The sequence below is a fragment of the Xenopus laevis genome, chromosome 3L (genome assembly GCF_017654675.1).
Source record: "Xenopus laevis strain J_2021 chromosome 3L, Xenopus_laevis_v10.1, whole genome shotgun sequence".
In the NCBI taxonomy this organism is placed as follows: Eukaryota; Metazoa; Chordata; class Amphibia; order Anura; family Pipidae; genus Xenopus; species Xenopus laevis.
The window spans coordinates 148,207,596-148,221,190 of record NC_054375.1 but is presented as its reverse complement, the minus strand read 5'-3'; the positions used below and the strand labels follow the sequence as shown (position 1 = coordinate 148,221,190).

The 13,595-nt window shown below is 41.0% G+C and overlaps 1 protein-coding gene across 7 annotated transcripts in view; it reads left to right on the top strand.

Annotated features, from left to right (window-relative positions):
* The window catches only part of kcnt2l.L (potassium channel, sodium activated subfamily T, member 2 like L homeolog), a 68,264-nt gene that overhangs the window by 29,986 nt on the left and 24,683 nt on the right, over positions 1-13,595 (top strand). For all 7 annotated transcript variants that reach the window (XR_005966409.1, XM_041587244.1, XM_041587243.1 and 4 more), the window contains 7 exons: positions 222-402; positions 1,994-2,158; positions 5,403-5,539; positions 6,391-6,454; positions 9,751-9,859; positions 10,850-10,958; positions 13,399-13,548. Coding sequence is in view for 6 of the 7 variants with exons in the window: in XM_041587244.1 (XP_041443178.1) it covers positions 222-402; positions 1,994-2,158; positions 5,403-5,539; positions 6,391-6,454; positions 9,751-9,859; positions 10,850-10,958; positions 13,399-13,548 (915 nt within the window). In the remaining variant the exon portion in view is untranslated. The remainder of the gene's footprint in view (positions 1-221; positions 403-1,993; positions 2,159-5,402; positions 5,540-6,390; positions 6,455-9,750; positions 9,860-10,849; positions 10,959-13,398; positions 13,549-13,595) is intronic.

Here is a 13,595-nt window from a genome sequence, read left to right as displayed (position 1 = left end):
GAGAGGGGGCTTCTTCTTCTCCACTGAGATTAAACCCACTATACCCGCTGAAGCATTGCAGTCATTGAACGCCATTTTGGATTACCCTGTTATATTTGAAATTGTACCATATTTAGAATTACAGACTTGATGTCATCCAAATCTCTTACTCCTGATGATGTCATCTTTGCCATCATGTCATATTCTCTGCCTTCTTGATCACTTTATTGTCTCTCTTTCAGCATCTGTGGGATTCAGCATCTAGAGAGAGCAGGCAATAACCTCACCCTCTTTGACTCGCTGTACTTCTGCATTGTCACCTTCTCCACTGTGGGCTTCGGAGATGTCACCCCAAAGATCTGGCCATCGCAGCTCCTGGTTGTCATTATGATCTGCGTGGCACTCATTGTGCTGCCCATCCAGGTAACAACGGTCACCTTCTGCTTGTCAATGTTCCATCCAGGCAAGGGGGAAAAGAGTATTAGCTTATAGTTGTCCCTGTGTCTTATAGTTGTCCCTGTATTTTAGGACAGTCACAAAAAGTGGTCCTTAGTGCCTCTCCTGTTCCCTTTGCAGTAAAACGGGCCACCTATTATCAGAGGTGTAGAATTAATAGAATCAGGGTTCTCTTCATAGTGTGTATGGAAAGTGTGCCTGTGTTATGCGGGTAGATTTGGTAAGATTACATACAATATATAGCAGGATAGCTATTATGTTTTCTTATACTACATCTCCCATCATCCCCTGACAGTCAAGGCCCTCTCTTCTCTAACTCTCACCCTGATCCCATTGAGCCTCTGTGTTTCTGCCTCTGCTGTCACTTCTCTGACTTTCTGTTCTGTTGCTGCTGATTCTGTCTGTATGGCCACCCAATGCCCTGTACAGTCGGCCATAATACCGATAATACCGATACCGATAATACCTGCTGTCTTGGTCTGGAGAGGCCAGGGGGCCAGGGGCCTGTGCCAATATTGGGTAGGGTTGAAAATTCCATCTGGTGAGAACAACATCAGAGAACTCATGCAGTCTTCTCTCAACAGGTCTCTGTTAGGGTTTTATAATGGATCCAGTTGCCGGCCCCTGCCTAAAGCTGGGCCAAGTAGTATTTGTTACTGAGACAGTACAACTTTGCCTTGAGCCTCCCACATTCATTGCTGCAACACCAAAAATCCACCCCCTCTCACTCACTGTTGGTCATTCATCTCCCTCTTTTCTGTTGTCGTTTACAATTCCGAGTCCCAAACTGCTTCCACCAACCAAAGTGTCTGGCGGTGCCGGTAGCAGAGGCAGAAGAACTTTGTGCCTAGAGTCCTAGCGCCCCCCCCACCACCATTGTTGCACCCTAGGCCAGTGCCCTTTATGCCTAACCCTAGTTCAAGTCCTGCCCTGCCAACAGTTGGAACAGCCCGATTTGGCCTTGTACATGAATGGCAAAACAGGCAAAGGTCCACTCATTTCCCAACCTCATCAAACATGCAGAGCTATAAATTTATGACACAAGAGTGGCATAACTATTGAGGATGCAGACTTAGGCCTGGGGTCCGGACTGCAGGGTCTGCTTCCTCTACAGCTTTATGATATCCCCCCCCCCTGCTGCTCTCTTACATACTTTGCAGGCCCCGCAGCAGATTTTTTTTTCTGGGGATTCCAGTACATTGCTGTTATGCGACTGGTATCTAGAATGCTTGCAGTAATGCGGCTGCTTGGAAAAAAGCAAGTAGAAGCACCAGTAGCAACAAATACACCCACCCTATGCAACAGTTACTGAGCAAATCCCTAAGACTGCACAAAGCATTTACAGATACCATGTAAGAATATCAGCATAGGTATCCCTCTCTGTACTAAGCACAACTCAGCAGGAATGGTTCAGTTTGCACATTGCTTGCCAGAGATATCATAAAGCCAGCATAAGATTATTGCAATTGTATTATTGTATTCTAGAATCAGGTAGTAAAGGGCAAGATACTCATTGTCCAAGTACAGGGAGATACTAACCGATTGTTCTTTGTGTCAGTTTGAGCAGCTCGTCTTCCTATGGATGGAAAGACAGAAGTCTGGTGGGAATTACAGCCGATACCGGGCTCAGACAGAGAAGCACGTGGTCCTGTGCGTCAGCTCTTTGAAGATTGACCTGCTTATGGATTTCCTCAATGAATTCTACGCTCATCCCCGGCTTCAGGTTGGAAAATCCAGGCAATATTAATACATATATATATATATATATAGGATAAAATATGAGTAGTCCCTCTAATGGAAGAAGAGTGAAGCAACATAAAACCCTGTTGTATATAAATTAGGGATGCACCGAATCCACTATTTTGGAATCGGCTGAACCCCCAAATCCTTCGGGAAAGATTCGGGCGAATACCGAACCGAATTAGAATCCTAATTTGCATATGCATATGGTTTGGGAAGGGGAAAACATTTTTTACTTCCTTGTTTTGTGATAAAAAGTCATGCAATTTCCCTCCCGCCCCTAATTTGCATATGCAAATTAGGATTCCGATTCGGTTCGGCCAGGCAGAAATATTCCTGCTGAAAAAGGCCTAATCGGTGCATCCCTAATATAAATACATGAAAGGGAACATTTACATGAGGAGGCCGATTTTAGTGGTTTTTTGAAACCACAACTAAATTCAAAAACTCTAAAACTACGAATATCATGAGAATTATTTGAATGTCATGAGAATTATTGAAAGGTCAGAGACTCAAAATAAAAAAAAAGTACGAATGGAAAATTACGCTGAACAATGCTAAACAATAACTATGGGTTAAGTTATCTGGAAACCCATTATTCAGAAAGCTTAGAATGATGGGATGGCCATCCCCCATAGACTCCACTTTATCCAAATAAGGCAACATTTTTTAAATTATTTCCTTTTTGTAATAAAACAGTAGCTTGTACTTGATCCCAACTAAGATATAATTAATTCTTATTGGAAGCAAAATCAGCCTATTGGGTTTATTTAATGTTTAAATGACTTAGTAGAGTCAAGGTATAAAGATCCATTATCCAGAAAACCCCAAGTTCTGAGCATCCTGGATAACAGGTCCCATGCCTGTACCTCAAAAACCTCTAAAAATTTGAGTTTTTTGGACTATTACTAGCAAAGTTTTTTTTGGAAAAATCTCTTTCTGAATTGATTTAAAACAATAGAATCAGCGCAGCTCCTATTGACTTATGGCCCGGTACATGGACAGATATAAGATGCTCACAGATTAAGTATGTATGCAGTGTATGGGGGCCCTCTGACAGGCTTCCCCAATTGGGTTTAAAAATCCCGTTGGATCGGTCATTGATACAATATATGACCTAAACAAGGAAAACTGTTTTAATCTACAGTATATATATTTTATTTTGTTGTTTGTTTGTGGAAAAGTTAAAACAATAAAAATAACTTGGAAAAAAAAATCCAGTCGGATCGAGGACCTCAACCCAACTGCCCATATTCTTCTTATTGTGATTCAAACATTGGGCCCTAGGGCCCACAATCGTATCAGCTTATCGAGGAGAGAGACGCTCTTTTGGCGATGATTTGGATCTCTCTCTGTATGGCCAGTTTTATGATCTCAACAACTTTTACCTGGAGAAGTTTTGCATAAGTCATTTCTATATAGTCATTTCTATGTTTTTTTACACTTAATAAATCTCACATTTTTTGAGGTTTTTGAAAAAAGTAGGAAAACCACACATTTTTAGAGATTTGTGAAAAACAATAGAAATTCGATTGTTAATAAATGGGCCCCTTAGTTATGTTTCTGAATCCAGAGGAAATTAAACAAAGCCCAATTCACTCTGACAGGAAGGAGTTCAAGTTTCTAGCTAATTTTTTAATAGTTTTATAGTGAATAAAGTACCCTATCTTGTAAAATATAAGGATATTATAAGTTACCTAGGACTTCCATGACTCCGAGGTAACTTCTAATATCCTCATATTTGGCAACAGGAGGTACTTTATTTATTATAATACACAATTTTCAGTGAGTCATGTGACAGAAGCTCTGATTATTACCCATGACATCACTAAGCACCATTCATAAGGATATCATTTACAGGATTTTCTTGGCTATTGTGTGTATATATATATATATATACATATATATAATCTACAGTCTGGTCATTTCTCTATGGGACCAGACTGTAAATTATATCCTTATAAGCGGTGCATTCAGAATGCGCCGTTTATAACAGGGGTCCCCGGCCGCCGAATTTGACGCAGCCAGTCCGAATTTGACGCCGCCTTGAACGCCGGCACGCCCGTATTGGGTCGCCCGTTTTGTACATCGGCGGCCAGAATTGTGCGCCGACCGCCTGCCAACATTTCACACAAAATGTAGATTATAATGCATAATGTACCCCCTACTGAAATTTATAAAGATTAGAAGTCACCTCAGAGTAATGTTACCTGTATAAAAGCACTCGCCCTTCAGCCTCGTGCTTTTATATGGTCACATAACTCCTCGGTGACATAATATCTTTATAAATTACAGTAAAGGGGACCATTATCCACTATATAATACACAAAAGCCATGAATATCCTGTAAATTATATCCTTATAAATGGTGAGTTCTGATGTCATCGGTTATAAACAGTGAGTTCTGATGTCATTTCTGTCACATGACTCACTGAAACTTGTGTATTATAATAAATAAAGTACCCCCAGTTGCAAAATATGAGGATATTAGAAGTTACCTCGGAGTTCCATGACCTGTATAAAAACACTCGACCTTCGGCCTCGTGTTTTTATATGGTCATGAAACTCCTCGGTAACTTATAATATCCTTATATTTTACAAGAGGGGGTACTTTATTCACTATATATTGAATACAGTACCCCCTATTGTAAAATATAAATCGACGAGGAGTTCCATGACCATATTAATGCTTTTATACAGGTCATGGAACTCTGAGGTTACTCTGAGGTACTTTTTTTATTATAATACACAAGTTTTAGTGAGTCGTGTGACAAATTACATCACTAGGCTCCATTTATAACTGATGACATCACTAAGAGCTGTTTATAAGGATATAATTTACAAGATTTTCATGGCTTTTGTGTATTATATAGTGAATAATGTTCCCCCTCTTGAAAAATATAAGGATATTATAAGTTACTGAGGAGTTTCATGACCATATAAAAACACGAGGCCGAGGGCCGAGTGTTTTTATACAGGTCATGGAACTCCGAGGTAACTTCTAATATCCTCATATTTTGCAACTGGGGGTACTTTATTAATTATAATACACAAATTTCAGTGAGTCATGTGACAGAAATGACATCAGAACTCACCGTTTATAACTGATGACATCAGAACTCACCGTTTATAAGGATATAATTTACAGGATATTCATGGCTTTTGTGTATTTTATATATATATATATATATGTGTAATGAGCAGAATTCTCTGTCCCTCTATATACAGGATCACTATGTTGTTCTCCTGTGCCCCACCGAGATGGATCTGCCGGTGAGACGAGTGCTGCAGATTCCTCTCTGGTCCCAGCGAGTGATTTATCTTCAGGGTTCTGCCCTCAAGGATCAGGATCTCATGAGAGCCAAGTGAGTATAAATAGCTGACTTCTCTACATCAGCAGCCTCCCTTGCCAACATCTCAATCCCTAACTAAACTCACTAGAACTATTTTACCTCCTGATATAACAAATTCCCTCCCCCAACTCTACTGTTTGCGATTGATCACCTCACACAATGGAGGCTGGAAAATATTCCCTCACACACCTGACCCTAAAGCTCCTCCCACCACCTCTAACTTTTCCCACAATGCTTTACTGAAATGAACCAGTGCCATGTAGCCATTCCTCCTAAGCCTCAAGCCTCGCTCATTCTATAGCCGGAGCTTTCTGGAGTATCACTAAGCAAGAGGCGCACTGAGGGTAAGCAGGAGGCCAGCCATTGGCGACACTGCAGAAGATCTGGGCAGACATGTTGTGATTGGCCATTCCAGCAGTGCGCCTTGTGGGATTCATGGCACCATATGTTATTGTGACTAGTGGCCCCACCCAACATGGTTCATATCTGTGTGTACTATTAAACATGGCCCCACCCAACATGGCTCATATCTGTGTGTACTATTAAACATGGCCCCACCCAACATGGCTGACACATTTTCTACCAGTAACCTCCCTCTTTGTGTTGTATTGGCAAGTTATCTCAGTAACAATACTAACCACACCATATCTGTTCCCTTTCCTACTACCTTCTCATTAACCCTATCATGCCTTACATTCCGCCACTTTCCCTATAACTCTCACCCTATTTACTTCCTACTCCCTGTCTCCTTCCCCCCCGAACACTTTCACTTCTCTCCCACCAACCTTCTTCCTTATGATCCCTCCACACTTGTTTTCCCTCCCCTCTCCTCTCTTTTCCTCTTGCTTTCTAATTTTTCCTAGAATTGATGACGCAGAAGCCTGTTTTATACTCAGCAATCGTTTCGAGAGAGACCGCATCGCAGCTGTATGTCTTACAGGGCTGGGGGATGTACTGCTAATAACTGTGATTCATCTAAGTACTGTGGCCAGAAAAAAATCTGTCCTTCCCTCCAGCAGATGTAGAGAGTGACACAAATGATAGATATGGAACAATTAGGGGCCCATTTACTAAATATCAAACTGGGGAATCAAGACGGAACCCAGAGTTATTAACACTTTCTTGACAGATAGGAAAGCGTTGGCCTATCGTATAAGAATTGTATCTCCACTGGAGCACAGGTGTGTGATGTAGGATCGGGGATAGGTTGAGATGAATGATACGCAGGGCAGCCATCAGGGGGGGGGACAGGGGGGAGAGTTGTAGGTAGCCCCAAGGGTAAGGGGCCCGGCCACGCCACACTTACTTGATTAGCCGGGCCCCCCATCTTTCTGAGAGCTGCTGACTTCGAGAAGGCATGGATGTTTAAGGGGCCCTGGCCACCAATTTTCTTATAATGTGAGGGGGGGGCCCTGGCCACCAATTTTTTTTTCTCATGTGGGGTCCTAGCCACCAATATTTTTTAATGGGGGGGGCCATGGCCACAAATGTTTTTTTATGGGGGCCCTGACCAACAATATCTTTTTATTTTATATTAACATGTGGGAACCCTCGCCACCAATATTTTTTTTTTTTTACTGCGTGGTGGGGAGGGCAGACCTGTAGGTGGGGCTTGCAGTAGGCGCAACCCAGGGGGGCCAGGAAATGTTGTCATACGGGGCCCTGCGATTTCTGATGGCGGTCCTGATGATACGTCACATGCATGTGCATAATGAGTGCAGTGTCGGACTGGGATGCCAGGGGCCCACCAGAAAGCCTAAAACCGTGTGCCCACCAGAAAACCTTTAGACAGTGGACCTTTCCAAACTTTATTCTCCTAGTCTTTTATATATACTTACAATATTCTCCCATTATTAAGCATTTTTCCACATAAAGAAATAGGGGAATGACCATGAAATAGGCCAAATGTTTAGAAGCAAGAGGCCAACTGACACCTGGGCCCACCGGGAGTTTTCCTGGTATCCCGGTAGGCTAGTCCAACACTGAATGAGTGAGCTAGGGGGAAATGATTTCTCACATGCGTGTGCCACAACATGGTTGGCTGCCATATTATATGAGTTGATTTCTGCACATCCTTAACTTACAGGTGTTCCCTAAGGCTGTATCTTTGTCTGGTGCCCTCCCAGACACTGGCCTGGATCTGACCACTCTCCCCTTGCCAATTAGCACAGGGACAGTCCTGATTCTGACAGTCCCAAATTGTTACTTTAATGTCCCGAGTTTCTTTCTGATCTCCGAAACTGAACAGCCAGAAAAAGATGTAAAAGTTGCTATCGAGGAGCTCACCCTGGCGTGCAGCGTTTCTCTCACGGTCGCTGCTATTGCGAGATTTCGGGTTCTCCTCCCGTCCACTCCAATCTGGTACAACTAATGCTCGCTTTCAGCTTTGGCCGCTCCAAAGACAAAATGCTGGCTTTAATATCAATTCAGCTTTATTGTGTCGCACAGTGTGGAATCATCTTCACAGTGGGTGTGTTTTGTAATAGCAGACCCACTGTGAAGATGATTGCGACACAATAAAGCTGAATTGATATTAAAGCCAGTGTTTTCTCTTTGGAGCGGCCAGCGCTGAAAGCGAGCATTAGTTGTACCAGCCACAAAAAGATGCAATGTTTCTAAACCTTAATTGACTTTTGGCAGAGAGCACAGAATATGTGGCAGGTGCACTTAGATACATTTGTAACAATTTAAGATAAGCAAAGAAGCAATTGTAACAATTTAAGATAAGCAGGTCTCTTGGGGAAAATGTGACTTACAGCTTAAAGGAACAGTAACACCAAAAAATGTAAGTGTTTTAAAGTAATGAAAATATCATGAAGTGTTGCTCTGCACTGGTAAAACTGATCTGTTTGCTTCAGAAACACTACTATAGTTCATATAAACAAGCTGCTTTGGAGCAATGGCGGAAATTGAAAAATGGCAATATGGCACAGGTTAACTAATGGATAACAGATAACACCATTAGACAGACAGAGCTTATTTGCTATCTGCTGTGTAACCTGAGCTTTTTCTCCTTTGAATGGCTGCCCCCATTGCTACACAGCAGCTTATTTATATAAACAATAGTAGTGTTTCTTAAGCAAACACACCAGTTTTACCAGTGCAGGGCAACACTGCATTATATTTTCATTACTTTAAAACACTTTTATTTTTTGACGTTACTGTTCCTTTAAAGGAGAACCAAACCCTTATAAAACCCCTTACCCCCCCTACCTACATAGACCCCCCTCCCTGCTCTGCTCTGCCTAGGTGTTACCCCTGGTAAATGCCCCTACCTCTTTACTTACCCCTCAGTGCAGATTTTGTGCAGCAGAGTTTACTTCTTTCAGTGCATGCGCAGTTGTTGAGAACCAGAAGATTGCTCCAACTGTGCATGCGCCGTTATGCCATTCTCTTCCTGAAGATTTTTGAAGAGAAGAAGATGGCGCCCGTGAACTCCGCTGCACAGAATCTGCACTGAGGGGTAATTAAAGAGGTAGGGGCATTTACCGGGGGGTAACACCTAGGCTGGGGGGAGCAGGGATGGGGAGTCTATGTAGGGTAGGGGTTTTTAAAATTAAGGGGCAGATTTATCAAGGGTCGAATTTCGAAGTGAAAAAAACTTTGAAATTGGACCATCGAATAGCGTAGTCCGACATTCGAAGTCAAAGGATTTTTAAGATCATACGATCATACGAGTTAATCGTACGATCGTACGATCGTACGATCGTACGATCGTACGATTTTACCAAAAAATCGTTCGACTTCTCAAAACTTCAAAGTGTCAAAGTTTTTTTAAAGAGACAGTACATCGATTTTCTTTTCAATTCGAGTCGAATCTGTTATCTACTGTGTATCCTGTGCTTGAATGGCTGCCCCCATGGCTACACAGCAGCTGGTTTATATAAACTATAGTAGTACTTATCTGTTATCTACTGTGTATCCTGTGCTTGAATGGCTGCCCCCATGGCTACACAGCAGCTTGTTTATATAAACTAGAGTTTTACCAGTGCAGGACAACAGTATATTATTTTTTAAATACTATAAAACACATTTTTCAGTGGTCCTTCAACATGCTATTCCATGCCTGGTAGTAGTGCCATAACTTGGCTGCCTATCTCTGAAATTAACAATAGATTCACTGGTGCCAGCAAATACAGCAAACTTGCTTTATAATGACCCACAATAACAAGACATTCTTTTGGGGGAGACTTAATATCTGCCATACTCTTCCTCACCTGTAGGATCATCAGACCATCCTTCGTGCCTGGGCCGTGAAGGACTTTGCACCCAACTGTCCCCTCTACGTCCAGATACTCAAACCGGAAAACAAGTTTCACATCAAATTTGCAGGTACTATCACGGGTTTGACATTGGTGTAGCTGAAAGGTCCATGCACTGCTGGTTATATCCCCAGAGTCGGAGACCAGTAACGGAGGTCTGAATGAGTTAAACAGTCACTAAAACTGTTATCATTTATAGGATACTCATGATTACGGAAGTGTATGAAATAATAATATGTAAAGGAGAACTAAAGCCTAACTAAAGAAGTAGCTATAAATGTTGTACATGGTGTTTTGTGCTTCTGTACCAGCCCAAGGCAACCACAGCCCTTTAACAGTAAAGACCTGTGTCTCCAAAGATGCCCCAGTAGCTCCCCATCTTCTTTTCTGCTGATTCACTGCACATGCTCTGTGCTGCTGTCACTTACTGAGCTTAGGGAGCCACTCACAATATACAGTACACATAGAATAGAAATGTCACAATATAAGGCTGATTCGTAATTAATACAGATAATTACTACATGGCAGCACAGAAACCAGTGCAATTAGCATCAGAATTTAATAATCAGCAAACCTGTAGCATCAGCTTATATTACAGCCAGGGAAGCTCATTTTCTGCTGGATAATTAGTGACGAGCCCTAAGCTTAGCTTCTCAACAGCCAATCAGAGCCCACTGAGCATGTGAGTGTCACAGACACTTTCCAAGATGGTGACCCCCTGTGACAAGTTTGAAGTCCTGGATCATTGCTGCTATTGACAAGCTGAAACTTTAGCCTCGTGCAATAAGTTCAGTATGTAAAATATGTCATTTTTAGCCACATTTCTTTTTAGTATTTAGTTCTCCTTTAAAGGTGTGACAGTACCATTAATTGTTTAGATTTTATTGTAAAATGTAAAATGATGTGCGGTTTGAGAAAACCTTGACCCAACCTGGACCCGTCCCGGCGCTGGCTGGATGTGCGCATGCGGATTAACATCCTCTATAATGTAATTTACCACCAGAATGTGTAATATTTCTTCTTCTTTTTTTCCCTTCTGTTCTCTTATTCTGTTCTATAGACCATGTAGTCTGTGAAGAAGAATTTAAGTACGCCATGTTGGCTCTGAATTGTGTCTGCCCAGCGACCTCCACTCTGATCACTCTGCTCATCCACACCTCTAGAGGGCAGTAAGTGCGACTCGTGATCTTTATTTCTGGCCTGTTCTCCCCTCCGTACGCCCTGCGCTGCTTTATTTTCTCCCATATTATTCCTAGTGTGGACTTTGGGGGGTGGGGCTAGGTATTAATCAGAATGCAAAAAAAAAGGGAAAATGATTTAAAACACGCTTTTTTGAATGAGTTTTTTGCAGAAGGAAAAAAAAAAATGAAGGCGTGCATTTATTAAATTATAAGAACAAATTATAGTTTAAAGGGGTGGTTCACTTTTAAGTTAACTGTCAGTATGTTATAGAATTGCCAATTTGAAGCAACTTTTCAATTGGCCTTCGTTATTTATTTTTTTACAGTTTTTTGCCTTCTTCTTCTGACTCTTTCCAGCTTTTCAAATGGGGGTCAATGACCCCATCCAGAGAACAAATACTCTGTAAGACTACAAATGTATTGTTATTGCTACTTTGTATTACTCGACTTTCTATTCAGTCCCTCTCCTATTCATATTCCAGTCTCTTATTCAATTCAATGCACCATTGCTAGGGTAGTTGGGACCCTAGATCCAGATTGTTGAAATTGCAAACTGGAGAGCTGCTGGATAAAAAGCTAAATAACTCAAAAACCACAAATAATAAAAAATCAAAACCAATTACAAATTGTCTCAGAATATCACTCTCTACGTCAAACTAATAGTTATCTCAAAGGTGAACAACCCCTTTAATTAACATTCTCTATAGTTGTTAGGTGCAATTTTCTAGTAATTAAAATTCCCCTAAAATGCAGACTGTAAAGTAAAGTTGAAAAGCACAGTGGGGGTCATTTATAAATTTCACGAAGGGCAGATTGGTTCGCAAAGTGAATATATTTGCCCTGCGCATGGTTATATTTATAAAGCTGAATAAGAGGGTGCAAACAGAATTGCAAATTTTTTTTCACAATGCGAATGTCTATAAGAGCTTTTTAAATATGTCACAATTCGCAAATTGCGAATATTTATGCGCACACTCTGCGATTCAATTACGACACAACTTTGGTGGCGGATAAAATTTTCGCAAAACAGTTTTGCAAACTGCGAATTTAAGTTACTGTCAACGCTATTTTCACGCACAATAACCTCGCACATTGGGTGCACTCGCACAAACTCCCGTCTCATTTGCGCGTCATTTGCGAAAATGTATTCACAATGCGAATTCGCAAAAACCGGAAAGACGGGCAGAGCAATATATTTGCGTTAAGGAAAAAACATGCGCAATACAACCATTTGCGAAAAATATGCGATGCGCAAACTTTATAAATGACCCCCAGTGTTTTTTAGGGAAAATACAGTTAGGAGCCCATTTATTAAACTTCAGTTTTATCTGGTCAGAAGGGAAAAACTAGAATTTTTGGAGATTTATTTTACCCCAAAGCTGCTAAAAATCTGAATCTGAAAATACTCAAACCTGTTATGTAGAAGTCAATGGCAGAAGTCCCTGAAGTTGTATCTTGACATCATGATCTGCGTTGGATAATCCAATAAAGTCTGTTTTTTTCATCCGATAATCCAATAAAGTTGAGTTTTCGGAGCATCAATCATACTATTTGAATTGACGCTCATTTTTGTTGTTCTGTTTTTTCGCTCCGACTTTTTCAAGAAGAATTATTGATAAATGATTTTTAGTAAGTAACCCCCATAATTGCTATTTAGCTTATCTTTCATTTGATCCTGCCTCTCCAATTTAGAACTTCCCACGATTATTCTTTACTTTCTTTCCAAGAACCCTTCCCAGAAGAACATTTAAATTGTTTTCCCTGACAAGCCCTCTCTAAGGTGCATATTTACTAAAGGGTGAAAATGTAGAGTAGTTTCACCAAAATTGAAGATTCCCCTCAACATGGCAAATTGACTAGAAAAGAGACTATGAATATGGTTCTGGAGAATTAACTATGCAGTGCTGAATATTCTCTTTGCATTGGTGTAAATACTCTTCTCCAGGTGAAAATTCCCTTGTGAATATTCTCCAATTTACGAACAGCACAAGAACTTATTTTCACCAAGAGAAATTTCTCCAGGTTTAGGCTGGAGAACTACCACTAAAAAGAGCAGCCACTTTTGAATCTCATTGTCTACATCACCCCCTCCATATCAATTTTCCATATTCCAAAAATTTCCTAGAGATTTTTCCCCACTACAGTTGTATGGTGAAATTGAAATGGCAAATTTTCAAATGGAATTGACGCCAGGAGAAAAATCACCTAATTTCCTTTGAAAAAGTGTCCTTACGATTTCAAGTAGATAATTGTGAAACTACATTTTGCGAGTAGCAATGAACTTTGGTAAAGTTTGACAAGGAAAAAATGCACACTTTAGTAAATGTGCCCTTAAGTATCTCCACTGAGGCTACAACTGATAGGAAAGTTTTGCCCACCTCATCCATCTCATTACTAACATAATAATCTTTCTATTTTGCCTTTCAAGAGACAGCGCCAGTTCCCCGGATCAGTGGCAGAACACTTATAGCCGCTGCTCAGCCAATGAGGTTTATCACATCCGACTGAGTGAAAGCAAGTTCTTTGGAGAGTACCAAGGGAAAAGCTTTACTTATTCATCCTTTCATGCCCATAAAAAGTGAGTAACCCTCATTAAAACCAAAAAAGAGTTGGTGAGCAGCACAA